At 42.1% G+C, this 26,668-nt stretch overlaps 1 protein-coding gene and 2 long non-coding RNA genes across 3 annotated transcripts in view; 1 reads left to right on the top strand and 2 right to left on the bottom strand.

The window, feature by feature from the left end:
• Positions 1 to 1,208: 1,208 nt before the first annotated feature.
• LOC308411036 overlaps positions 1,209 to 26,668 on the bottom strand; it is a 56,293-nt gene continuing 30,833 nt past the window's right edge. Inside the window, exons 2-3 of the long non-coding RNA XR_013974328.1 lie at positions 6,344 to 6,585; positions 1,209 to 1,578 (exon numbers count right to left, since the gene is read on the bottom strand). This is a non-coding gene — a long non-coding RNA (uncharacterized lncRNA). The remainder of the gene's footprint in view (positions 1,579 to 6,343; positions 6,586 to 26,668) is intronic.
• On the bottom strand, positions 8,935 to 11,472 carry LOC308411039. The gene is made up of 3 exons (XR_013974329.1): positions 11,346 to 11,472; positions 10,367 to 10,432; positions 8,935 to 9,054 (listed from the first exon to the last, which is right to left on the bottom strand). It is a non-coding gene; the product is annotated as an uncharacterized lncRNA (long non-coding RNA).
• On the top strand, positions 12,832 to 14,226 carry LOC308410983 (nuclear factor 7, brain-like; the record flags this gene model as incomplete). Its single annotated transcript, XM_080904659.1, has 1 exon — positions 12,832 to 14,226. The coding sequence occupies exon 1, from the start codon at positions 12,847 to 12,849 to the stop codon at positions 14,224 to 14,226; it is 1,380 nt and encodes a 459-aa protein (XP_080760785.1). The 5' UTR covers positions 12,832 to 12,846.

The raw sequence follows: 26,668 nt of genomic DNA, 5'->3' as shown, positions 1-26,668 counted from the left end.
ATGTGGGACGGAGAGATTTCCTCCCCTCTGCTGTCAGACTCCACCACAAAGACTTTGCAGCTGATCAAACACACACATGTGCAATAGGACTAAGTGTAACACTCTTTTTCTGACAACGTTGTATTTGTACTCAGTTGTATATAGCATGTGTATTCTATTTTTATCCTATCATTCTATTCTATTCTATTCTATTGGCTACAGTTGTGTACAGTTTCTTATTCTATTCCAGGGTTCTCTCATGTTTGCTATGTAACTGCACTGTCCACTTCCTGCTGTAACAAAACAAATTTCCCACATGTGGGACTAATAAAGATGCTCTTATCGTATACTGTATAACCACAGGTTCACTTCACATTTGGTAGAATATAAAAGGACAAAGCTGGACAATTGTCATCACATTTCTCATTAGTTGCTGTTAGCACAAGCACACAAAGAAAGCAGAGCTTTAGCTTTAGCTCCCTACATCACTTTTAAGCCTGGATGTTGAGGCTTTTGCTTCCTCTCAGCTGTGATGACATCTCTGTCTGCTCCATCTCACCCAACATCATCCATCTGACCTGATGCTACCTGACAAACTAAAGATAAAATATTAAATTCATTTTGCATCACTTACATTTAAAATACATTTAAGGTGGATTTCTTAAAAGGGAAGGGACTGACCTGACTGTTGTGTCGAGACAGGTGTGAAGGGAGTTAAATCCAGTCTTATACTACGGACGTGTTTGGTTTTGGTCTGTAATACGTTGAGTTTATTATCTATAAGTTAACATAGCAAATCCTCCATCCAGAGGCTAAAGTGATATCAGAGCTAGACTACTTTAAGTGAAAACAGATGATCGTCTGAGCCTTAAATGAAATAAGGTTAAAAAGAAATGCTGCTATCGACAGTGTGAGGCAGTGAGCTCTGTTATACCATATTTTTTAATTTTCTTTATTATTATTATATTATAGTGTTATTACCTTCCTGTTACTTCATAATAGAATCACAGTTAATGGTAAAAGTTTTGAATAGTTTTGAATTTATTTTTCCATGATCACATTTCATTCAATCACTCGTGGACTTGTGTGAATGTTACATGTGTTATTTTCACCCGTGGATTTACAGACACTGTGTGAACAGTTTTCATTTTATCCAAAGTTTTACTTGATGTCCAACTGATAAAAATCACTGACAGACAACAGAAGCAGGAGCTCAGAGAGAAATTCAATTCAACTTTATTCATAAAGAGACAAATCACAACGTTTGGTTTTATTTTACAGAAACTTCAAACTAAACCAAATTCAGGACGTGTATTAAACCTGCAGCTGATCCCTGTCTGCTGTTCACTACCTTTGATTTCTGTTACCAGCATCATCTCATGTTCCCCAGGTTCACTGACAACGCTGAAACCACCAGCGGGAGACTAAGAGTGCTGATTTAAAAAGATTCAGACATTTTATTTTGCTGCAGCTCAACATGAGGCTGGATCCTGATTCTTTGTTGTTTTTGTTTTCTCTACATCAAGAAAACAGCAGCAACAAGAAGCACAGCAGGAACTGACAGGCTGACCTTCAGTCCAACAGATCCTCCTGTGTGACCTGCAGGTGAGAAACAGCTGTGAGGTGTCAGGTAGGTGATGATGAAGAACAGAACAGAATCCATTTGCTCTTCAAACTGCTGTCAGACATTATCTGCTGCACTCTGATCACATCACTCAGACCAGCTGCTTTCTACAAAGTCTCATCAGCAACATCTTTACAAACCAACATCAGATTGTGTGTTTTGTGGTCTAAAGTTTTGTGCCTCTGGTTTCTCATTGGCTCACACTCTTGCAGAGCCGTAAGACGCACATGAATGAGAGGTGGTGAGTGTAGTTCCTGTTAACAGGGTATTGCAGACCATCCCGCTAACTGCCGAATTTACTTTTGTCTGTCTGTCATATTTATGATGAAAAACAAATGTAATCAAATTAGATATTGATATTTTCATATGGGAATTGATCCTGCAACATGAAACGCTGGGATTGGAAGTTCAGCATCGCTCCGCACATCATACCTGTGAGATGACAGACAGCAGTGTGGAGGAGAGTGCGACACAAAAACACAGAAATATGACTGACAGCTGCAAACGAAGCAGCATCTGCTGCAGGTGAAAGATATTGGGACTAGCAGAGCAGAGTGGCTTCACTGTAAAACAAAATTAGCAGTGAGTGTGAAAAGTTTCTGTGTGTGGAGTTCAACACCGTCCACTCAGAAGCTGCATCACTGGATGGTAGATTTAAAAAGCTTGCATTCAGTGACAACAGAGCTGTTGATGAGGCACTTCAGAGAATAACTGCAGCAGCAAAGTGCACTCCCACCCAGCTCCACCATTACAGGGCCAAGTGAAGGAGGAGCCACAGACGTCTGCTGTGTGGAGCCTCTTTGATGAAAGAGCTACAGGAGATGCTGCAAAGAGAAATACTACAGCTGATGTTATGATGGAGATGAAATGTTATCTTGAGGAGCCCCTCATCCAACAAGGAGAAGGCCCACAGAGCTGGTGGGAGGCCAAGGCCACAGTCTTTCCCTACCTGTTGAAGGTGATGGAGGGGAGACTGTGCATTGTGGCAACATCTGTTCCTTTGGAGGGTCTTCTCAAAAACTGGGCAGATACTAAGGAGAAACCACATCAGCCCATCCAAGCTGAGGCAGCTGGTTTTTCTGAATGTCAACCTGCACTGAGGACAAACTGTTTGGCTGCTGAGTTTGGTTCTGTTCTGTGGATTTGTTTACAGTGGGGCTTTTTGTGCTGAATTAAACTTAAAGGTTTGATTAAAATATTAAACAACAGTAAGAATGCCTGCTTTTGTAACAGAACAAAAACACAGAATTAGGCAATTATAAGGCTTTTCATAAAAACACTACATGCAAAAGGGTTTGTCAGCACACAAAGCATTCACATTTGCCAAGTAAAGCTAAAGTATGAGGCTACAGAGGCAGTGCTTTAAGTGGCCCAAAAGAGGTGCCGGTACTCTATTTTTTTTCGCCTCCCCTGAGGTAACAACAACTATATTGAATGGGTTTTATATACAACAGTCAACAGACAACCTTATACAAAATAATAAATCATTTTATTAGTTTGTGGATTTGCTTGAGCTAGAAAGAGCTACTGAACATAAATAAAATGTGCAAAAAGGTATTGAAATTTTTTTTTAACAAAATGTACATAAAATAAATTATAAACTAATTTGTATTTTGCTCTCTCTCTTGAGTCCCTGCTGGTATCAGCAGCAGCACTTGTAAAGTGTACCTGCAGAGCTTGGTAGTTCTCCCATACTACTTTCACTGTTCTCTCACTTGAAGCAACCCAAACATAATAACCATAGAACAGTAGAATATAATCTTGAGTCTTGAAGATGGTTCATTTCTTTACCCCTGAAAAATATACAAAAGCAGATTCAGCAAAATACAATCACAGTACACCAAATGAAAAATGAGAAATACTGTACAAATCATTTTACCTAGAAAAGGCTCCAGCACGTTTTGGGCTCCACTTTCCTTTCACTTTGGGCTTCGCAGTTTGTGGATGCTGCACTTCTCCTCCCTAGTGCCAGCCATATCTGCACATATGTTTGTGCGTTAAACTGATCCAAGGGTGGTCCGTTGCATTTCAGGAAAATCATATTTGAAAGCCTTTTGATGTCGAGAGAGTTTCTTTTATCTGTCAAAGTATCATTCATTGAGCTGAAAGCTCGCTCGCATTCACTTGTTGATACTGCAATGGTGTGGACAGCTGTAAGAAGCGGCTTCAGGGCTGCTGGTGTCTTGGAAGCTTTAAGGTCTTTATACTCCCTAAATCCTAGGACACTTTCCCTCTCCCCAACTCTGAATCTCTGACATAAATGTCTGACCACTGCATCCCCATATTGAATATCTAGAGATGCAGGCCAGGAGTCAGACTGGAGGACCTTGATGTCTGAGAGGAGGTGACTATCTGTCTTTTCAGATGAGGTTTTACTGACATGCGAGGAAGTTGTTGGAGTCATCCTGCACTTAACATTTTCAGCCAGGCTATGGAAAAATTGGCCATGGTTGATTTTTATAACCCTCTGATTTTCATGCAGGCATACATTTCTGAAGATTTTCTCCTTTTCAGCTTCAATGGCAGTTTGTGTGTAGGGACCAGGTGTGGATACCATTGACTCAAACACCCGGATTTGTCGGTCCAGCTGCCTGTCGGCTTGATCCAAAGTCATGTCCCGTCTCTGGAGCATTCTTGAGAGGTCACTGAGTTCTGTGAGAGCGTCATACATGATGCCAAGATTGACCACAAAAGAAACAGTAGTGAGAACATCATTGAGTCCTTTGTATTTTGCTCTCTCTCTTGAGTCCCTGCTGGTATCAGCAGCAGCACTTGTAAAGTGTACCTGCAGAGCTTGGTAGTTCTCCCATACTGCTTTCACTGTTCTCTCACTTGAAGCAACCCAACGCACTGATAAAACACAGCCTATCACAAGGAGACGTTGTCCAACATTGAGAGCACTCTCGGTTAACTCCCTTTGGTTTTTTTGGTGATGCATGGTAGAGGGAGTAAAGCTGATCTAAGAATATTTTAAAGTGGTTGATTCCTCCTACCTCCTTCAAAACATCACAAACTGCCAGTTCCAGTCTGTGATTGGAACAATGCCAGACAAACAGGTAAGGGAATTTGGAACAAAGCTGCGCAGCAACTCCTGCTTTCCTCCCAAGCATCACTGAGGCTCCATCACAAGCAAATGCCAACAAATGTTCCTGTAGGTAGTGAGGGTCAAAGCCATTATTATGAAGACATCCTAACAGTGCTTCAGTGATGTCCTTTGCTGTGGTCCCCTGCAGCTCAATCAGTTCAAAAAGTATTGTGTCTGGATTTTCACTGGAAATAGCTGACCGCAGGCACACGACAAGCACAGACTTTCCACTTATTGTAGTGGATTCATCAATGAGCACACACAATTTTCTTTCATTCATCACTATGTCATTGACTACCTTCTTTTTCATTTCAGCTGCAATGTGATCCAGTATATTTGCACATGAGTTATTAGAGTGCAAAACTCTGCCCATCTTGACACCATTTAAGACTTGCAACTGGACATCTATTGGCATGTCTGTAAAGGGACGCCCATGCTTGCCAATCTTATAAGCTGTTCTAAACACATTGCAAGTTGAAGCGTAGTCAGCCTTTCTCATATCTTCAATGTGTTTTTGCATTGTATTTGTGTTGCCTTCTCTTTTATTTCAACTGCTTTCTTGTGATAAATTGAGTCTCTGTGCTCTTTTATTTTTTTTCGTAGTGAGTTTTGTTGTGCAGCCTTGTCCCTTCCAAAAGACGAGATTAAGCACCCACTCCACTCCTGCGACACTCTCTGCCCTTGCTGCATGTCCACGCGAGCACAAACTTGACTACACACACACTACGACCCAACTTTTGATTTCTGCTGATCAGTCACTTGTAATTTGTGGAGAAATACCGGACTTGTGCTTGGGACCAACATTCTGGCCACTCATGCTCGCTAACGCGGCTGTTGTCATCGGTAGAAATGGTGTCATTCTCGTCCTCGTCGTCGCAAAAAGTGCCGTCGTCCGCGGCTGCGGCACTAGTGCAGCTTTCATCTGACCTGCAGCGATATCATTCTGGCTTGGTGGGGTGTCAGCCAGCGAGTCCTCTGATTCTGACCTTGTTCTTTTACTACTCAGAGTCTGAAGCCAGGAGAGCATATTAAGTGTTCATTGTTTTTGTATTTTAACAGAGCAGCTGTTTGCGCGTTTTACACAACCTCTCCGGACCACGTTGAGTTGTTGACATGACAACGGCAAAAGCGACGCATGCGCTTTTCACTTGTAAAACACATTGGTGTATGGGTAATGTAGTCTCTGCTCTCGGTGGGACGAATTAGGAAGCGTGCTTGTGAAGGGCGCTCTGAAAAGCGGCAGCGCAGCCAAACGATTATAACAGATGTGCAAATGAGAGTACCGGTACGCTAAAAGCACGTTCTGGGCGCATGGAGAGGTGGCGGTACTCTCAAGAGCTATATTTAGAAGTGGCGGTACTGAGTACCGGCGCGTACCGGCCCACTTAAAGCACTGTACAGAGGATAATAACTTAAGAGACATTTGGGAGCCACGAGACGTGCAAGATAATCCAGAGCTTAGATCTAAATAAGGAAGTCTTAACTCAGTAATGGAGAATATCCTCACACATTAAGAAGCACCGAGGGAGGGAAGTCCTTCATTACTCTGTCAGTCAGGTAGGTGATCAGTGAAGAACAGCACAGAATCTATGTACCTGCATGTTCAGCTCAATTTGTGGATGCAATAAGAAGTAAAGTGAGAGTGATCAGCTTACCAGTGACTGTGATATTAACCAGGTTACTGATGGCACCATTACTGGACTCACACCAGTAAACTCCGGTGTCGTGAGGCACCAGCGTACTGATTGAACATGATTGATCACGTTGCTGTTGTCCCCGCCCATCTCCACACTCAGCCCTCTGCAGTTTGCTTGTGTTTCTCCTCACAGTCCAATCAGAAAAGCTTTGGTCCTCCTCACAGATTACAGTCACAACATCTCCCTCAGAGACATCAGAGCTGTTGGGACTCTCGATCAGACGAGCTGTGAGGAAGAAGAGAGGTTAGATATCACTCACGACTGAACTTCTGGGACCGCTCCGCCCCCTGGTGGCCTGATTTGATAGTGAAAAATTATTTTCTACCAGGCTGATGTAATAAAGCTGTGGAATCAGGACTGAGGTTTCGGGCATTTCCCCTCGGCTATTTGCAAGTAAGAAGAGCAAACATCTGAAGAGGCACAAGCTCCAACATTTTAGTAATATGAAGAACAACTTTGTTGCCTGACCAGCACGTTGTGGCCTGCAGCCTTCATAGGTTTAAGGTTTATAAACATTTTTAGGATTATTTGGTTCAGTGGAAACTACTGCTACTGACAGTGAAAACATTTGCAGACCTTTTCAGAGGATGAGCATTTGTTCGAGGGTCCACTTTCTGCCCTGAGCCTGGTTCTGCCGGAGGTTTCTTCCTGTTAAAAGGGAGTTTTTCCTTCCCACTGTCGCCAAAGTGCTTGCTCATAGGGGGTCATATGATTGTTGGGTTTTTCTCTGTATCTATGAAGCGCCTTGAGGCAACTTTTGTTATGATTTGGCGCTATATAAATAAAATTGAATTGAATTGAATTCTGCCAGCTCTTCATTTCTGTGTATGCACAGGATTCTCTCCCTTTCCTCTCCTTTCACTGGTGGGTGAGAGGAAGTGGGCAAATTCTACAAATGTCATTTAAAGATTAAACGACTCACTACATGTTAGCTAGATAACACACATGTCTTAAAGATATAAAGACCTGGATGGCCGCTAACTTTCTGCTTCTTAATTCAGATCAAACTGAGGTTATTGTACTCGGCCCTGAAAATCTTAGTAATATGGTATCTAAGCAGATTCTTACTCTGACATTGTTGGGGATCACTCCTGAATTTACTTAAGCCTTAGAAAAGTAAAGTAGCCTAACAAAGTAGCTAAAATCGTGGACGTACAGCATTTGGACAGAGAGAGTGATATTAATTTTCTTTGCAAACAAACAAGAATCTTCAGGGTGCAATGTGTGCTGGGCAGCAGCCAGGAGCGAGGTCTCTGGTGAACCAATCCCTCGCTACAGATTCTAGCGAAGGGACGAGGCGTGTCACATCTCTGGTGGGGATGGAGCCTCAGTGCTTCTTTTAATATCTCTGAGCTTTCCCAATCACAACTATCTCTACTGAACTTTGGCTCCGTCTAAACAGTTCTTTGAATTACTTACTAAAACAATATATGACAGTAATGAGAAAGTGGCCACTTTCATGAGTAAATCATGTAAGCCTTATAAGATTTACTTATATGTAGTCTATGTTGTGATTCTACTGGTGTTACTGGTTCTGCTGGTGAGACGATGTGTTCACAGGAAACTTGAAGGTTTGTACATATTCATTCTTATTCATCGTGGTATTTTGTTTCCATTCTGTCATCATAATTTGGTCCATTTAGATTCTTAAATCATAAAAGTGTTTACTTTAACTCATTTCAGCAGATGGAGAAGATGACATCACCAGTGACATCACATACAGTGTTGTGAAATCATCAAATCCTCAACAACCTCCAGTCAAAGAAACCAGAGATGGAGGTTTGTGTGTTCACCCAGGTGTCATCCACATACCTGAACCAATGACTTGGTGGTGTTTCAGGGTAGGATAGCAAAGCCCTCTTTCCCACGTCTTCCATATACAAGTTGCCCACAATGGGTGAAACTGGGGAGCCCACGGCACACCCACGTTCCTGCCTGTAGAACTGACCCTTGCATGTGAAACAGGTGGAATTAAGACACAGTTTCAAAAGCAAGCACACCTGGTCCAACAGCCTTGTCTTGTTCTAACTGCTTCAGACAGTCTGTCACCCTCGTCCTGTGACCACTTCCTGGGTCTCTTTCAGTCTTCAAATATAAAGTTTTTACAGCTTATAGATTTTAAGTTCTGCTCCAATTATTTGGGTAAAGACAATAAACACTTTGATGGCCAATAAGTGAAAGTGAAAATGTGATAAACGAATAATATAATTAATAAATAATAAATAATTATATTTTTTGATAAGTGAAGTTCACTGAACTGAAAGGAAATTTTGGTTTGATGATGGTTGACATGTTTTCCAAATAGAAGTTTTTCCTCTAGTGAGGAGATGCAGGTGCAGCAGAGCATTGCTGGAAGAAATGATCCCAAGGGTGGAATCTCCTGAGAAACCTTCAGAGACACAGCGAGAAGTAGGGACCATAGCTGACAGCCCAGGCAGGGGTTGAGGTCAAAGGTCATGCTGTTTGGGGACCTACTGGTCATCATGAGAAGATTCTGGAACCACAGCAATGACCATAAAGCTGCACTGGATGGAGAGCTGTGCCACGGGGCTTTCCAGAGGTAATCACGAGGAGATCGTGAACAACAGATGGAGATCTGAAGGATGAGGGGAGCGTTCCAAGCTCCAATCGACAGTGCAGAGAGGAAGTTCAAGGATGGCATCATGATTCTGTGAACAGAAAGCAGAAGCTATGGTGGTGACGGGGAATGACTGACAGCAGTTTCCTATGAACATCACCTAATGCTGTGTCACTGTGCTATGCATGCTTTGACACTCTGAAGAGGGTCTTCCTTTGTGTCATTGTTGTTGTCATTTGCATCATGAACAAGACTGCTGAAGTGACTCAACAGGTGGGGTTACAACAGCAGTAAAATCATTGAATCCAATACCCTTTCCAAAAAAGGTTTTCTGCAGAGACGAAAGGACAATAGAGGAGTCATAAGTATCCCCCCACAGGAAGAATGCATGAAATGAGGTGATGAGGGTTGATAGAGGCCATAAAACAGGAGTGCTGACAAAGGCCTGCAGCCTTGAAGATAACTGAAAGCCACATTGACAAACAGCAAAACTAACTGGTGTGTTTGTTATACCCATGTCTGCATACATTTGGACTCTGGTCATATGGACAGTGATAGAAACAACTGGAAGAGACATTTATGAAGCTCTGAGGAACTCAAACCACTCTGCATGTGTGATTTACACACCTGGAGGAGATGCACCACAAAGCTGGAACGATTTTGCAAATGTTAATTTCTATGTTTGACTGTTAACATTCATTTGCTTACTTGGAGGGTGTCAATGGAAAATTGTATTTAGTAGTCAGTATAATCTTTTAGTGATATAAGTTTGCATATGGTAGAATGCTGCATGTAACATTCTAGGGTGTTCACCCCACATCCTAGGAGCATGAGAGAGGTCGTACCTTGTCTTATTGTTTTATGGTAGGATTAACGTAGCTATGTCTGTTTCAGTCTAAGTGCCTTTTGGTTTGATGAACTGCTGGACTTTGAGACCAGCAGGTTTAGGGAAGATTTTATGGGGCCACACGCTGACCCCCCCCCCCCCCCCCCCCCCCCCCCCACACACACACACACACACACACACACCCAATGAAGTATAAAATAAAGACCGGGGCAGTTTCTCAGGCGCGAGTCTCTCAGTCCGGAGACTGCCCTTGCTTGCAAGAAATTCTGTGTGTTTCTCTTCTCTGAGTCTTTGCTGAAGAAGTATTTTAGAATATATTCCTTAACAGAGAGAACGATGCTCGTCACAGTTCTCTCCCTCATGCACGAGCAACACAAAGAGCTCTGGTGACTTGCGTCTTGTTTTTGCCATTGTAGTAGAATTGTCTTGGCGTTCCAGCAATAGGTCTGTGCTAGATGAACGTATCAGCAACCTTCAAACACGTGTGGAGAATTCATTATTTCTTTGACAGATTTTTTACTAAATAACAGAAAAAAGAAAGTAAGAGAAAAATCACCTGCACAAGTGCCGAGGTAGGTCTCCCTGCAGAATTGGTTTTCCCTTCATCAGGAGCAGCGCTGGGCTGTTTAAATCACGGACAAACAGGATCCTACAGTTGTTTATGTTTTTAAACCCATTTTGCACAGAGAGGCATTTTTTGGAAAATGCATTGATAGTAATATTGAATATTATTACACATCAAAAAAAATAACTACAGTAAAATAATCACATCGTGACGCCTCTGCCTTTCTAAATGGAGGGACAGTAACTGTGTGTGTATGTAAGCGTGTAAAACCTGAAGACGGTAAGATTAACAGTATTTTGTCTCTATCTGCCATTCTGCTATTCATCTCAACAATAACGTGGCGCACAGCGTGGCGTGAAAATAGCCACATGCAATGGAGCAAAATATGGGTGTGTGTGGTTGGAGGATGTGTTCATGCGCACAAAGGGGGGGGGGGGGGGGGGAATTTTTCTTGTAAAACAAAGGGGGGCCCAGCAAAACAAGTTTGGGAACCACTGGTTTAAACGATGTTAGCACAGAAATATTAGCTTCTGTCATGACTGATGAAGTTACTGGTTAATAAAGTTTCCAGTAAAGTGTTTAATCGCAGCCACAAACTGACAGCAAATATCTCGATTAGCTTCAGTGCATCTATAATAAATATGTGCAAGTTTCAGTGCTTCGTTTAAACTGTATGATACTTATACTGACCCAGGGTCAGTGTAAAATACAATCCTAGCTGTGTGAACAAAGCCTGGCTCCTTTAATCCTGCATGACAAACCTCAGGATGCAGGTTATTATTACTCTTTCCTGCTGGCACACCTGTCACACCTGAGAGTCAGCTAGAAACTTACAGTGACGTGGACATCATGCAAAGACTGCCAGACTCTGTAATACTGCAAATGATCAGTGACTCAGGTTAACAAAAAAGAAAGTAAGAGGAAATTTAATTCTATAAAACGTGAAAAATTCCACACACATGTAACTCACCACTGTGTGAAGATCACAGGGGAGAAATCGTTTCTCTGAGTCAGAGATGAGTGTCAGTAACACAGAAGTTGTCATGGTCCCCGCACCTCTCCAGCTGACAGCAGTCAGGCGCTTTGTTTTGTTTATTCTCCTCTCTCGCCTCTGCTCTCCCTTTCTCTCTCGTCCTCTCCCACTCTCTCTTTCTCCTGCCGGGGCGGAGCTCAGTATGGGCTCCTGCTCCTGGCCCACGCACCTGGAGATGATCAGCACACCTGCCGCTGATTATGAGAATTGGAGTCCTACTTAAGATGGCGAGTCTGCTCTACTCGTCGCTGGATTGTTGAGCCATCAGCGTCAGTCGTCCTGCACTCTGCAAAGTTTGTTCGTGTCTGAACCAGGAGACTAACTGTTTCTCTGTCTGTGTATAGATTTCCCCTGGACCTGTTTTCCCTGTGCACGGTGACTGAGCGTGAGCAAGAGTGATGGAGGAAAGAAGAGGAGCTGTGTGTGGTTGCGAGGGCTGTATGGAAATCTCCCCTCCCTGGACTCCTGCCCCTTTCACTCCCGGACCCTGGAACCCCTTTTTCCCCAGACACCGTTGTGTGTGTGTGTGTGTGTGTGTGTGTGTGTGTCACCGTGGAGAACACTGTAAATAAATTCACTTTTGATTTGAAGAAACTTGTGGTCTGCGCCTGAGTCCGCTCCACTAATCGTGACAGAAGTAAAACTCAGTGTCATGCAGTGACTTTTACACAACCAGATCAGATGAACCAGCTCACACTAAAACATTTTGCTGCACTCTTTACACTTATTTCTTTTCTTTCTGCTTTCTGAGATAAAAGCTCTTTATCAGTAACTTTTACAACTTCTGGCAGGTTAATGTCTGAACTTTGGAGTGAAACACACCCTTAGTTACAGGAAATAACACCACTGTCTGTAACTAAGTGAATCCACCTTAACACCACCTGTGTGTGTGTGACTGCATTACACTCCCACTGCTGGGAACCTGAACAAGAACCAGAACAAAGTCTAAAATAGAAGCTGACAAACAGCTGCACCACCGAGTGACACTTTATTTTATAAACTTCACAACAGGTTTCATGTTGTGACCTGTGGAGGTGAAAAGACACAAAACCTGTTTTACAGCTTTTGAGCTGCAGGCAGGATTGAAACACACCTTAGTTAAAAGTCAAACAGCAACATTTTCTCCTCCCCTCACGTCACTCAAATGTGACAAACCAGGAAACAGGAAGTTCTTCGTCCTCAGTGCAGAGAGACGCACAGACGATCAGACTGAGCTCAGACCAAACTAGCAGCTTCCTCTGAGTGAGTCCAGCTACAGGAGAGAAAAGTGGAAAACTCCAACACTGCTGCTTCAAGCTGCTGACGCTCCACACACTGAATGTGAGTTTGAGCAAAAACACGACTCAAAGGAAGTTTCAGTGAAGGTGGTAGAGGAGGGAGGGGAGCCAGGACTGACTGTACTTCCTGTCTGCTGTTTTCAGCTTCACTCACAGACTCAATGGCTTCCAGATCAGAGGAGGATCTCTGCTGTCCGGTCTGTCAGGAGGTCTTCAGAGATCCTGTTATTCTGTCATGTAGCCACAGCTTCTGTAAAGTCTGTCTGAAGAGATGGTGGAGAGAGAGACCAACACACGAGTGTCCAGTTTGTAAGGAAATATCAGTGAATGATCCACCTTTAAATCTGGCTTTAAAGAACCTGTGTGAGTCGTTCTTACAGGAGAGAGATCAGAGAGCTTCAGAGGCTCTCTGCAGTCTGCACTCTGAGAAACTCAAACTCTTCTGTCTGGACCATCAGCAGCCAGTGTGTGTCGTCTGCAGAGACTCAGAAAAACACACCAATCACAGATTCAGACCCATCGATGAAGCTGCACAACAACACAAGAAGGAACTTCAGGAAACTCTGGAGCCCTTAAAGAAGAAGTTAAAGGTTTGTGAAGAAGTTCAAGTGAAGTTTGATCAAACAGCAGAACACATTAAGGTCCAGGCCCGACACACGGAGAGGCAGATTAAGGAGCAGTTTAAGAAGCTTCACCAGTTTCTAGCAGAGGAAGAGGAGGCCAGGCTGGCTGCACTGAGGGAGGAAGAGGAGCAGAAGAGTGGGATGATGAAGGAGAAGATGGAGGCTCTGAGCAGAGAGATAGCAGCTCTTTCAGACACAGTCAGAGCCACAGAGGAGGAGCTGAGAGCTGAAGACGTCTCATTCCTGCACAACTACAAGGCTGCAGTGGAAAGAGTCCAGCGCTGCCCCCTGCTGGATGATCCACAGCTGCCCTCAGGAGCTCTGATAGACCAGGCCAAACACCTGGGCAACCTGACCTTCAACATCTGGAACAACATGAAGGACATGGTCTCCTACACTCCTCTCATTCTGGACCCGAACACTGCAAATCCATATCTCATCCTGTCTGAAGATCTGACCAGTGTGAGACGAGGAGGAGAGAAGCAGCTTCCTGATAATCCAGAGAGGTTTGATAATTATATCTCTGTCCTGGGCTCTGAGGGCTTTAACTCAGGGACTCACAGCTGGGATGTTGAAGTTGGAGACAGTACATGGTGGGGACTGGGTGTGTTAGCAGAGTTTGTGAAGAGGAAGGGACGCATACTGTCTGGATTATGGATAATATGGTTCAATAAAGGAAAATACTACACACTCTCACCATCAGCAGAATCCGATCTCTCAGTAGAGAAGAAGCTCCAGAGGATCAGAGTGAATCTGGACTGGAACAGAGGAAAGCTGTCGTTCTCTGATCCTGATACTAACACACACATACACACCTTCACACACACTTTCACTCACAGGATGTTTCCATATATTTGGGCTGATAAACTGAAGGTGTGTCCGTTGAAGGTGTCAGTGTCAGTGCAGCAGATGAGTTGAGGATGATGATGTTTCTAATGTTGTTTCCTGTCAGTGAGTTGAAGCTGTTAAACTGCAGCTGTCCTCCTGCTGCCTCGTTGTTCCAAAGCTCTTTGTTTCTCTTTTAGTTTCACTCTTTCTTTCTGTTTCTGCTGTCCACCTTTTCACATGGAAAATCATTTCACTGTTTCTCACTGAATGACTCCCCAAACTAGATTTGAAATTCTATCAAGTTTCTAATCATTACAAGTGATTCATGTTTCTATTTGATGTGTAAATGGAGATGATTTAGTTTGCTGGGATATGGACTGACATGTGTTGAATGGGAGGAGCAGTTTGTTGTTGTCTTCTTGTCTGTTTATGACAACAATAAATATGTTGTTGAAACAATGATTCATGTTTAACTCCATATATGAAATGTTTCTGATCTTTGAATTCTGTTTGATTAAAGACTTTCTTCATGACACAAATGAGATTTCAGTGTATTAATAGAACTAAATAAGCTCAGAGTTGAAAGGCTGGAGTATTATGTACGTGCTTCACTGTCAGGATCTTCAGGGGGATTCAAAGGGAAACATCAAACTGCTGTAATGAGATAAACTAGTTGGGCTGAACACACTTATCTGTAGTTTGTCTCCATCCAGGATCATCAGAATATAATGAACATGTGTGAAGAGCCACAAAATGCTGCTGCCCTCTCAGCATGATGAGCTCCAGCCTTTGTTAGCAGGACAACAGGAAACATGAGACAACTTTCAGAGACAGTAACCAACTGTGGCCACAAGATGGCAGCAGCTGATCTGAGATCCTTTATTGGACAGAAGGACTCTGCTCTGTGACGTCATCAGAGAGACGGCCTTCACTCTGATAGATCTGACGTCATGTCTGCACTGCGATGATGAAAGCTGATAAACACATTGTTATTGATCCATGAAATCACCTCTGTCCTCTCAAGTGTAGCTGTTTACAGAGCTGAAGAAGTCCTTCATCATCAAAACAGACAAACATGTATTTCCTGTATTAAGTGACGTCATCCTCACTCTGACCTCTTACATACATTCTGTTCAGTTTTCCTGCTGTAAGAAATAAACTGTGTGAAAATAGAAATGCAGGGAAACATCCATTAATCACAGCTGAGCCGTTTGTTTCTGACTCACATTCAATGAGGCTTCAGGTGTAAATACCTCAGAAGTGTTTGTGAGTTCAGTAGAAGCAGACCCAGTCGACCATCATGGCCTCCACAGCACTACACAATGCAACAGAAAGGCCTTCATCATCTGCTGAACCACCTCTGAACCACGACGCTCTCCCTGCATCTAAAAGCTGTTAGTCAGGATGAGATGCTGCTGTGATCGCTCACAATTTACCTGTGAGACCTTTGTAAATATTGTCTTTGTTTCTGGAGGAAACACCTTTAGTCTGTTTGTATTTGGAGTGCAGATCTGGGCGTCCATCACTTTAACCTGCACACGTTTAGTTATTGAGTGTAGTTGATGTTTGGCAGCATTTTATAAGTGACAGTTCATGAACGGTGAAGGAACAGAGGACGCCTGACCATCCTACCTGTGTCAGTAAGAAGACTTTCATCACAACTTCACAACTTAACACAACTGAAACCTGAATTCAGTGTTGCATAGTTTACTAACAGTGTGTGCTGACACTGAAGTTAGCAGTTTGTTTCCTAAGAGCTGCTGGGACAAACCACAGTGACCGGCTACAGAGTTTAGTTAAGGTGGTTCTAACATGTGACCTGTTGAATTATTTACAGGGATTTATTTTTCATTTAAAGCATCATTTGTGAAGTTTTTATGAAGTTTACTTCTTTTATGTTCTTTGTGTAACGTTTAGATTTTCTTCTCTGGTGTTTTAACTCTTCAGGTCTCCTGTAACAGAGATGTAAACCACCGTTTTCTGATGCTGCTGCACTGTGACATAAACACGGCCACTTTATTAGGCACACCTTGCTGGCTGCAGGTTATAACCCCTGCTGGAAACATCCCCACAGATTTGGATCCTTATTGCCATGACAGCACCACACAGCTGCTCCAGATGCTGCAGGATGCTGGTCAGGGCTCTAACAGTGAAACTTTACTGAAAGTAAGAAACCTGAGAGGAAATAAACTTTGACTTTAGTAAGCTGAGCTCTGAAGCTGTGATGGAGCTCAGTCGGTGTGAAGGCGGCTGCTGTGTAACAAGTGTTTGTCTGAGGTGCTGCGACTGATCGTGGTCATGTTTATTTAAAGAAGTCGGTGATGAAGCAGGCTGTGCAGTCCGAGCTCTTCATCAGTTAACAGTCCTCCAGAGCTGCTGCAGGGAGCTGACTGTCCTCCAGGTGGCGCTAAGTGAACAAAGTCCAAAGAAATAAACTTGGACTGTGTTTTGAAGCCTAAATAAAATGTAAATAAACTTTATAGATACATTTGAAACCAGCTACTCTGTGAACTTACACACTCACACAGTAACAGAGCTGATTCCTGATTGGAGCAGCACAGAGTTAGACTTCTTTTCTGGCTGTGGATTGGTTCGTCAGGATTTCCTCCTTTACAGGTTTAAAAACAATCTCTGTCTCTACATTTTTTGACCTCCTTCTTGTGTCTAAAGGTGAAGCAGCACCAGCCTCCTCTGATCCTCATGTTGTAGCTCTGTGTGTCCAGCAGGGGGCAGAACACCTCCAAACTGTGCCAGCAGCTCTCACTGTGAGCTCAGACGTTTGTGGACACTCAGTTTGTTTGAACATAGTAAATAATCAGAGCTTCTCACACTGTTTATGGGGACACCACCTGCCCGAGGGTGTACTGTGTCAGAGAGGTGGTGTATGGTGCTGGGTGTAGTCTCTCTGCTGGTTCACAGTTTTTACTGAGGAGCTGTGTTCATGTCAGGAAGGTTTCGTCTGATCACTGTGGTGCAGTTTGGTTTACTCTGTTTCTGAGTGTTTGTAGGATCAGTCTCTGCAGGTCACCTGATACCTGGCAGTGAAGTGTTTATGAATCAGCTCCGTCAGATTTAATCCAACAGAATAACATGTAAAACACTCCAGGGCTTTTACTCTGAAACTTTCTCCAGAGCTGTCTGGAGTTTTCTTACATTAAAATATTCTGGGATTACCAGACTGTCCACATCATGTGTCCTACAAAACTTTCATCCACAAATATACCCTGACATTAAACCCAAATAGATCTGAGAGCGAGTCATTAGTATCAGTACTGTGTGTGTGTGTGTGTGTGTGTGTGTGTGTGTGTGTGTGTGTGTGTGTGTGAGAGAGAGAGAGATATTCAGGTAACTTACTGGGTTACTGCACATGCTCACACCTTTTCAGCACAACAGGTGCAGTTTGGTGTTTTACTGCCTCCTGCTGGAACAATGATGGCAGCTCTCAAGACTTTATTGGTTATTGTCATTTCGTGTTACACAGCCTGAAACGAAATACTGTTCCTCAGCAGCCTCTACAGTGCAACAACCAATATATTTTAAAAAGAATAAATACAGTTTAAAGGGAATAAGTTTAAAAAAGAGCAGCAAAAAAGGCATAAATAGCTTAAAATGTAAGTTCTAAAAAAACCTCCAGTTTTTATTAATATTTTATTATTTATCAAATTATTATAAACTAAAAATATTTTTTACGTGATAAACGACTTCAGTGCTTCGTCCATGACCTCCTGAAGGTAAAGGGCCCAAAGAGCCAATCAGCAGCTCTGAAACAGGAAATATGACTCATGGAGAAGTTCACAACAGTTTCAGCTGCCAGTTGTACTCATCACCATGGAGACGGTCTCCATGGTGGAGGCAGAGTGACAGTGTTGTAGATGCTGCATTTTGAAGCCTCAGTGTTTATGTTGTGCCCTTAAACAGGGGAAATAGTGAGGAGAGGTGAAAGAGCGGCACAGACACGCAGCTCTCACTCTCACTCGTCTGTATTGAGTGAAGGAGGAAGCGCGCGAACCCACCTACTGGAGCCCTGAGGCATTAACAATGGATCGACGCACAATCAACCCAGGCAAAACTTTCACTACTTATCTCCCTCTATATTCCCACTGCATATTCTATTCGAAAACAGTCAAAGCAACAAATAAAACATTAATAAGGGCATGACATGAAATGTAAGGAACAGAGATGTACAACTTCAAAACTAATCAAATTTATGATCCACCACATTTATATTTTTGTTCACAGCCATGTACACATCAAACTCTCATCTTTCTGTCCAAAAACAAAACAAAAAGATTCCCTGTAAATTTGACCTTTTCCTTCAACTGTCCATTATAGCGTGGTCTTCCTACTTATCTTGACACAATACTCAGTCGCGTTGCCTGCTGCAAACTTAAAAGAAGTCTGACGAATGAAGTGACTGTGAGTGTGTCTGACGTCACGGTGTGTGTGAAAAGGTATCCAGCTGGGGCAGACATGATTCTGCAGGTCACCTGCCCAGTGGACAAAAAGAAATAAAATAGTTGTGTGGATGATATATGAATGATAATACGAAGAGCGTTTTGTGTCTCTCAGCCTGAAACAACTGTAATGCCACTTTCTGTTTTGGAGAAAGGACAGTTAAAAAAAGATGTGTGTTGTTTTAAGCAGTGATGAGAATAATGAAGATGTGATGAGAGAGCAACACAAAAGTATAAGTACAGGGATGATGCTCTTTACAGGAAGGGTCAGAGCAGACTCTACCTGCTGAGGCGGCTGAGGTCATTTGGAGTCCAGGGAGCGCTTTTAAAGACCTTCTATGACTCTGTGGTGGCATCTGTCATTTTTCACAGTGTGGTATGTTGGAGCAGCAGTTTATCTCCCGCCCCATGCATGTAGATGTTGCTGAACTGCAGAGCTGCTTCAGTGACAGACTGCTGCATCCTCGATGCATGAAGGAGCGTTTCCGCAGGTCCTTCCTCCCTGCAGCTGTCAGACTGTACAATCTGAACTGCTCCCAACAAACACAGATGTTTACATCAGCGCTGTATCGTGCACTGTTTTATCAACCGATTCACACTACAACCAGGGTTGCCTCTTATCTGTATTTAATTTTATTTAATTTAACAACAGTATAGTACTCAGTTTTTGGTAACCATTGTCCTTCATGTAAATATGTAAGAATTGTGTATGTTTCTGTTCTGTGTCATGTGTACTGTTTGTTTGTATATGTGTTTTCTTGCTGCTGTTACACCCAAGTTTCCCCTTGTGGGACAATTAAATTGATATAACAACACTCGTGGTAAAGTTGTGGACTGGAAGAATACCTGACCAACATTATCTTGCAATGTTTTGCAGCCGCCAGTCAAGCCGGTAGATAAATGTCTGTGATTGTCGCAGGTGGCTGTGTGGCTGGCAGGAGCTCTTTCCTATCAGTTTGTCCCCACCTTCACCTATGGTCACGAGCTTTGGGTAATAACCAAAAGAATCCGATTCTGGATATGAACTGCAACTCTCTTTACATTGGCCTTTCCTCCACCCTTCTCGTTAGATTGCAGACTGTCCAGAATGCGGCGGCACGCCTTTTGACAGGTAGCAGGAAGTTTTCTTCCATCACTCCTGTTCTTGCTGGCTTGCACTGGCTTCCAATTAAATACCGTATTCAATTTAAAATATTACTTTTCACCTACAAAACCATTAATAACTTTGCGCCGAGCTACCTCAATGAGCTTCTCAGGTTACATACTCCTGTCAGAGCACTTAGCTCTGCTACCCAAATTCTTCTGGAGCAACCTCGTTCTCGGCTGAAGTCTCGCAGTGACCGCGCGTTTGCTGTAGCTGCCCCGGTCTTATGGAACAACCTTCCTGTCGCTATCCGGGCGTCTGACTCTATGCCACTGTTTAAATCACGGCTTAAGACTTATTTCTTTAATCTTGCCTTTCCACCCAGTTAACACTTGTGTGCGCTGGTACATTTTTTATGCTTGTGAACTACTTTTATATCTTATGATGGTTTTTATAATTGATACGTGCCAGGTCCTTTCTCTTTTCCCTCCCATCTCCCTTTTCCTATTTTATTTTTGTCAAGCACCTTGGTATACCCTTGTTTTTTTAGTGTGCTTTATAAATAAAGTTTATTTATTTATTTATTATTTGTTGCTGTTTAAGTTTGTCAATTTCAGACCTCTGTCTCTGAAGTTCAACGTTCTGCATTTCCAGGTCTTTCAGTTTTGCGACATGGTCTGACAGAAAAGAACATAAATAAGTCAATATGAATTTTATTTATCTGCATCATTTGAATCTTTTCATTTTTAGTAGGTTAGATTATTGAATAAATAATGAATAAATAATAAAAATAAAAAAATTAATGAGAAACGTTAGTGATAGATTCATGAAGTGACATTGATATCTCTGTAACAGGGGCTCATATGAAGGTTTCCTCATGCTGTCATTTTTCTCACTACCTGACATCATACTCTACCTTTATTCTCTTGTTTTAAGGTCCTGATTTCCACTTTCTGTTCAGCCACTGAGGCAGTCAGCTCTCTGAGCACAGCATGGACTTCCTGTGGACAGGGTTGTTGGTTTGAAATCTGCTGGTCAAGAATTTCATTATCTGCCTCTGTCTGATTTGTGGAAACAGAGCAGACCAGAAGCAACAGCGAGAACTTCAGCGTGATCTCCATTCTGTCAGTGAAAACTCAATAGTATCTGTGTGTCATCTGCAAACCTGACTGACTTTTATTTCCCCACTTTGCAGTTATTTATTTGTAAAAAATGTTTGGAATCATGTATGATTTTCATTCCACTTCTCACGTGTACACCACTTTGTGTTGGTCTTTCACGTGGAATTCCAATAAAATTCTGTCTGGACAATGTCATATCATGAGTAATAATTAAAAATAATCCATATACATAAAACAAACACATGCGCACACACAGTGACATTTTAGACCTTCAGAATACTGTATATACTTTGGGCATCTCGGTGCTGATCCAGAATCCTTACATTATTATTTATTACTAGAGCTACAATAATAAAGCAAAGAGGAGGGGGAAGTAATAAATATGAAATAATGTATTTATGATGATTCCATTTGTTTCACTATCCACTCTGTGCAGGGCAAAGCTTATTACATGTTTAAACTGTAGAGATACAATAATTTTACTGCTGTAAAATCCAAATTTTGTCTTATTTAAAATATAAATCTAATATAATCTGCTTCTTAATGTATGTTCTTTAAAATACAGTGTGGCGTGGGTGTGGTCTCTGGCCAGCTGCAGAGGAGGGGTGACGCAGTGAGCTCCCGGGGCGGTGCAGGGGCGGGGTGAACAGGTGTGCTGGGATCTGACAGTGATTGTGTCTCTTTATATGTTGGCAGTGACAGTCGGAGGAGGAGGGCGGACATGACAGCAGAGAGAGAGCGGGAGTGTCTGTGTCCCTGTACAAACGCACAGTATTAAATAAAAGTTCGGCTGTCGTCAAATTCGCTCCAGCTTATATTTCTTGGGTCCAACGTTACATACAGCTTGTGTTTTTTTAATATATCATAATTATAATAATGCATAATTATGTGGACATGCATATTAGATCGTTTTTTAGTGGAATATAATCCCTCCAGAAAGGCAGGAAAAGCTATGTAACTTGCTTTAAAACTAAATATGTTCCCTAAAACGGTGACAGAGCTACAGACCCATGACAGCCTTACACAGGTAGCCAGCAGCTATGACCAGCACTACCTGTGCAGTTAATAAAAGGACAGGTAATGTTTGTCGCCCTGTTGCACACACAGCACGCTCATTTGTTTCAGTTCGTCAGTTGCAACAAGACATCTTACCAACGTGTACGTAATAAGCTGATACTCCTGTGTGCTACACACTACAGTGTACGCTGTACACCTACTTACTGGTTGTGTCGCATCAGTCTGTGTCTCTGAGTTAACTTGTGTTTCTCCTACAGCTCCGGACCGCTAAAAATGCGCGTGCTCTTTGTGAGCTCGTTCCCGGCTCGTAACCAGCACGTTCTGCCGTCAAGGGCGATCATTGGTTAAATGTGATCATGTGACTGATGCAAGCCAGATCCTTTTATTTAGCAAAACTATGATTAATAGTTAAATATTATTGTTGAGGGGCACAGACAAGACTCCGCAAAAAATTTTTAAAAGTTGCCTCAACAAAAGGGCACTCTGGGCACCCATCAGGAAAGGGGCGGGTGCTCAAGCCCCTCCAGCCCCCCCTCTGCACGTGCCTGCTGTTACACCATCGTAGGTTATACAGGCACTGATCCAATAGGTGTTTTGGCAGCCATCTGCTGTGACTGGTTGGGGGTGACGGAAAAGAGACGAGGGCAGATGGCGACAGGATAAAAGACACACATCAGGAAGAGACAAAGTTTATTACTCCTACTGATTAAATATCACAAACAACAGCCAATACAAACTAAACAACAAGCTAACAGGGGTGCTGCAGTCTTGGAATAAAACTGCAGAGATGATCAGTCTATGAAACCAAAGGTGCGTTTTATACCAATACAAACTAAACAACAAGCTAACAGGGGTGCTGCAGTCTTGGAATAAAACTGCAGAGATGATCAGTCTATGAAACCAAAGGTGCATTTTATATTGGGAGAAGTACCAAAAAATGTAAATAATGGGATATAAACTTGGCACTAGGACAAGCAAATGATTTTAAACTGGGCAGGAAAAATAAGATGCTTTTGAGTGGAGTCTCATGGGTCCCCCAAATATTTGTATCTTTACAAAAAATAATAATAACCAAAGCGCAAAAAAAGAGTAATATTTGGCATAATTAAAACTTGCCTACTAAGAATGACATAAAAATTACATAAAGTAGCACAAACACTTTAATATGCCACGGGTAAATTGAGCTGTGGCATTTTTCCTTTTTAAATCCGCCTTTTTTCTGAGCTAATTGAAAGCTGTTTAGAGATCCGTGGTTCTTTCACAGAAAATGATGCATTACTGTAAACTGAACACAATATAAAGTATTTAAAATGAGTTAAGCTTTACACATGTGCCGCAGTGACATTACTGCAGGTGTGATTCACTGACAATCACTTCCTCACTGAATGTTTCAGTGGTGCAGTTGCTCGGGCCTCTGAATCTCTGTTTTTTTGTATTTACCTGCTGCTGATGCTCCTCATGCTTACCTCTGGTCTTACCTTTGCTTCTTCCCCTCTGCTTGGATCTTCACCCATGTGCCTGTTGGACTGTCCTCTCCTCTGTAAACTCAGAGACCTCCTTGCCCTCCCCATTACACATTCTGGCTAAACTTGATAAAAAAAATACTGTAAACCAATGTGTCCTGCATTTGAATCCAATTATCATGAACATAATTTCTCTCTTTTTAGTTAATAGCTCAGATTGTGTGCTTTATAACATGTTTCCTTTATTTGCCTTTTCTTTCTGTGGTCATGTTAAAAAGCAGAGTGTAGTATATTGTTAGAGAATTGAGCCTGTCCACAGTAAAATAGTCACTTCTTTAAACTTAGTCCAAAATGGTGAGAAGAACCTTAACCTCACCTCAGAGTCTGACCTTAAACAACATTCAGTGTTCTGTTCTTCTTTCTGCTTTGTCCTCTCTTGTTTTCATCCATGTTTCTAGAGTTACATTTATTTATACTTTGTGTCGGCTCAGTGATTTATTTTTCTGTCTGCAGGTAGAAAAATCATTGACGTTTGCAGATGACACAGATGCTGTTATGTTTTCAGTGACTGAATGGAGATCATTGCAGTTTTCTTTGTTCTTTTTCCACAGATCAGACCACGAGCAGACTGCACTCCAACAACCCCGTCCACACTACATTTGACTGGTACTCACACTGCCCTTGAACATAAACTAAACAACATGTTGATTCCACCATGTTAGAAGATTTATAGAACTATCATATCATCCCCTTTATGCCTCCGTACTTAAGTAAGTACTTAAGTAAGTAAGTACTCATTCACCCCTCTTTCTGTCATGGTATAAAAAGCTCAGGTTTGCACAGACACACATACTACGTCTGAAAAGAAGATCCAAGGTAAAGTGTTGGGTCGGGTAGTGAGACTATGCTTAATGGTAATTTGTGACATGACAATATTGCTGTAATTTCCAGAGAAATTGATGGCGGAAGGAAGAAGATCTTGCACAGTTCATTTTGCACTTGCATTAGAGCATGAAGCAAAGGTGGAGAGTCAGAAGACTGAAACTGACCAGTTGAAACAACAGCAGTTTTTTTTAATCATACGCACTGGACTCTAAACTAAAAAGTGATTATTAAATGTGAAAAAATGTAAAATTGCTGTACTGCATGGTAATTGGTTTGTTTCAGTGTCATGGAGCTGCAGATGTTTTAGAACATAAATCCTGAAAAATGCAACCAAAACCACCCCAAAAAAATTATATATATATATATATATATATATATATATATATATATATAATTTTTTAGGGGTGCAACGATACACAAAATTCACGGTTCGGTTCGATACTTTGGTGTCACGGTTCGATATTTTTTCGATACAAAAAAATGTTCATGCATTTTTAATTTGTCATTTATTAAAATTATAAATATATATTTTAACTCAAAAGTACAGTTTTTAAATTTAACCCTAACCCTTGTGCGTGTTTTTTATTTTGACAGCGAATGCGCACCTGCGGACCACTTATGTGCAGCCCTGATTATTTAGCTCGTCATATTGCAGCCACAGAAATTCTTTTGTCCATGAAACCATAAAGCTGCACTTTCTTTTTGCCTTATAGTCTGATTTGTCATAACTTTTCCGTTTTGTGGTAAGCTTTTCTTTGGCTGTCACTTCTTCACCCTGACCTGTCTTATTTGGCTCAGCAGAACTGAAATATAAATCCTGCTGCTTTTACACACGCACTCACATAAGCTCAGCGATTCTCTGCGCGATCAACCTCTCACATGTTTAAGCTTGCTGCGGGAGATTTCACTTGTCATGTTTGCATAGTAAGCTAACGATTAATAAGACGATGTCAGAGGAATTGGTGCACAAATTATCATCACTCACAGATCAGTGCTGTCGCTCTCTATACACAGTTCGCACGATTGCAAAGTGAAAGCAAAAAAACAAGCGCAAATTCAAACGCGACTTCAATATGTCACATATTGACAGTGGCTCACCGATGCCAATGACATAATTACCCAGCTACATTTCTGAAAGAATGCAAAAGCATTGACATATATTTTTCCTACAATAGCCCAACGGGCAGGGAAGAGATAGATTTTGGTAGCCCGACTGAAAAAATCGCTAGCTCCGGGACGTCGGGCTAGCGATATTGCAAGCCCTGTATCTGATTGAGGAATCACTCATCTTTGGAAAAGAGAGTTTATTACAGAGAAATGGCTCTTTCCAAAATAAAAGCTATACTATCCGCTTCTTCTGGGCTATATTCTCAGCAGCATAAGGAGAATCATGTGCTAACAGCTGTCTAAATGACTCGGCTAAAGTTAGTAGCATGCTTGCTTTTTTTTGTCTGCTTCCACTTGTCTTTGCACTAGGATGATGTAAATGTGCAGTCATATTCGTTGTGTTCCCACTAGTGCTTTCAGGTTAATCTCGTTGAAATGACCTTAACGCCACAACACGGCAAATCTCCGTTAACGAGCTACCGCCGATCGCCCCGTGCATGGGGCTAGATGGCCAACACGTTAACGAGCTAACTGCGCTAACACACTAGTTCCCACCAATGTAATTGAGCATTGCATGGCACATCCAACATACTGTTTTACTTTAGTCCATGACTCGCTTACCTTCAGGGTCATACGTCACATTAAAACCAAAATAATTCCAAACGCCAGATCTGAATGAGGTTCAATTTGCCTGTTGCAAGTAGAGCTTAACTTCTGTCTCGCTAGCTTGCCCTGCGCTCTTCCTTCTGACGATGCTGTCTGTGTTGAGCGCTCAGTGGATCTGCGCTCGACAGTGCAGCCTAGGCGGAGTAGTCGAACACAGATTCACTGAGCGCTCAACACAGACAGCATCGTCAGAAGGAAAATTGATAAAATAAATTACAAATGTTGTATTGTTCGATACATATGCGTACCGAACCGAAAGCACTGTATCGAACGGTTCAATATCGATACGAATATCGTTGCACCCCTAATATATATATATATTAGGGGTGCAACGATACACAAAATTCACGGTTCGGTTCGATACTTTGGTGTCACGGTTCGATATTTTTTCGATACAAAAAAATGTTCATGCCTTTTTAATTTGTCATTTATTAAAATTATAAATATATATTTTAACTCAAACGTGCAGTTTTTAGATTTAATGTTGCTGAAACAACAAAGGGATAAAATAAATCTATCTGATCAAGAAATCACTCATCTTTGGAAAAGAGAGTTTATTACAGAGAAATGGCTCTTTCCAAAATAAAAGCTATACTATACGCTTCTTCTGGGCTATATTCTCAGCAGCATATTAAACATATCAGGTCCCCATAAGGAGAATCATGTGCTAACGGCTGTCTAAATGACTCGGGTAAAGTTTGTAGCATGCGTGCTTGTTGTTTTTGTCTGCTTCCA

This window comes from Rhamphochromis sp. 'chilingali' (genome assembly GCF_963969265.1).
Source record: "Rhamphochromis sp. 'chilingali' genome assembly, chromosome: 1".
Lineage (NCBI taxonomy): Eukaryota > Metazoa > Chordata > Actinopteri > Cichliformes > Cichlidae > Rhamphochromis > Rhamphochromis sp. 'chilingali'.
Note: the sequence above shows the minus strand (reverse complement) of the source record. Positions and strands in the feature narration are given on the sequence as shown.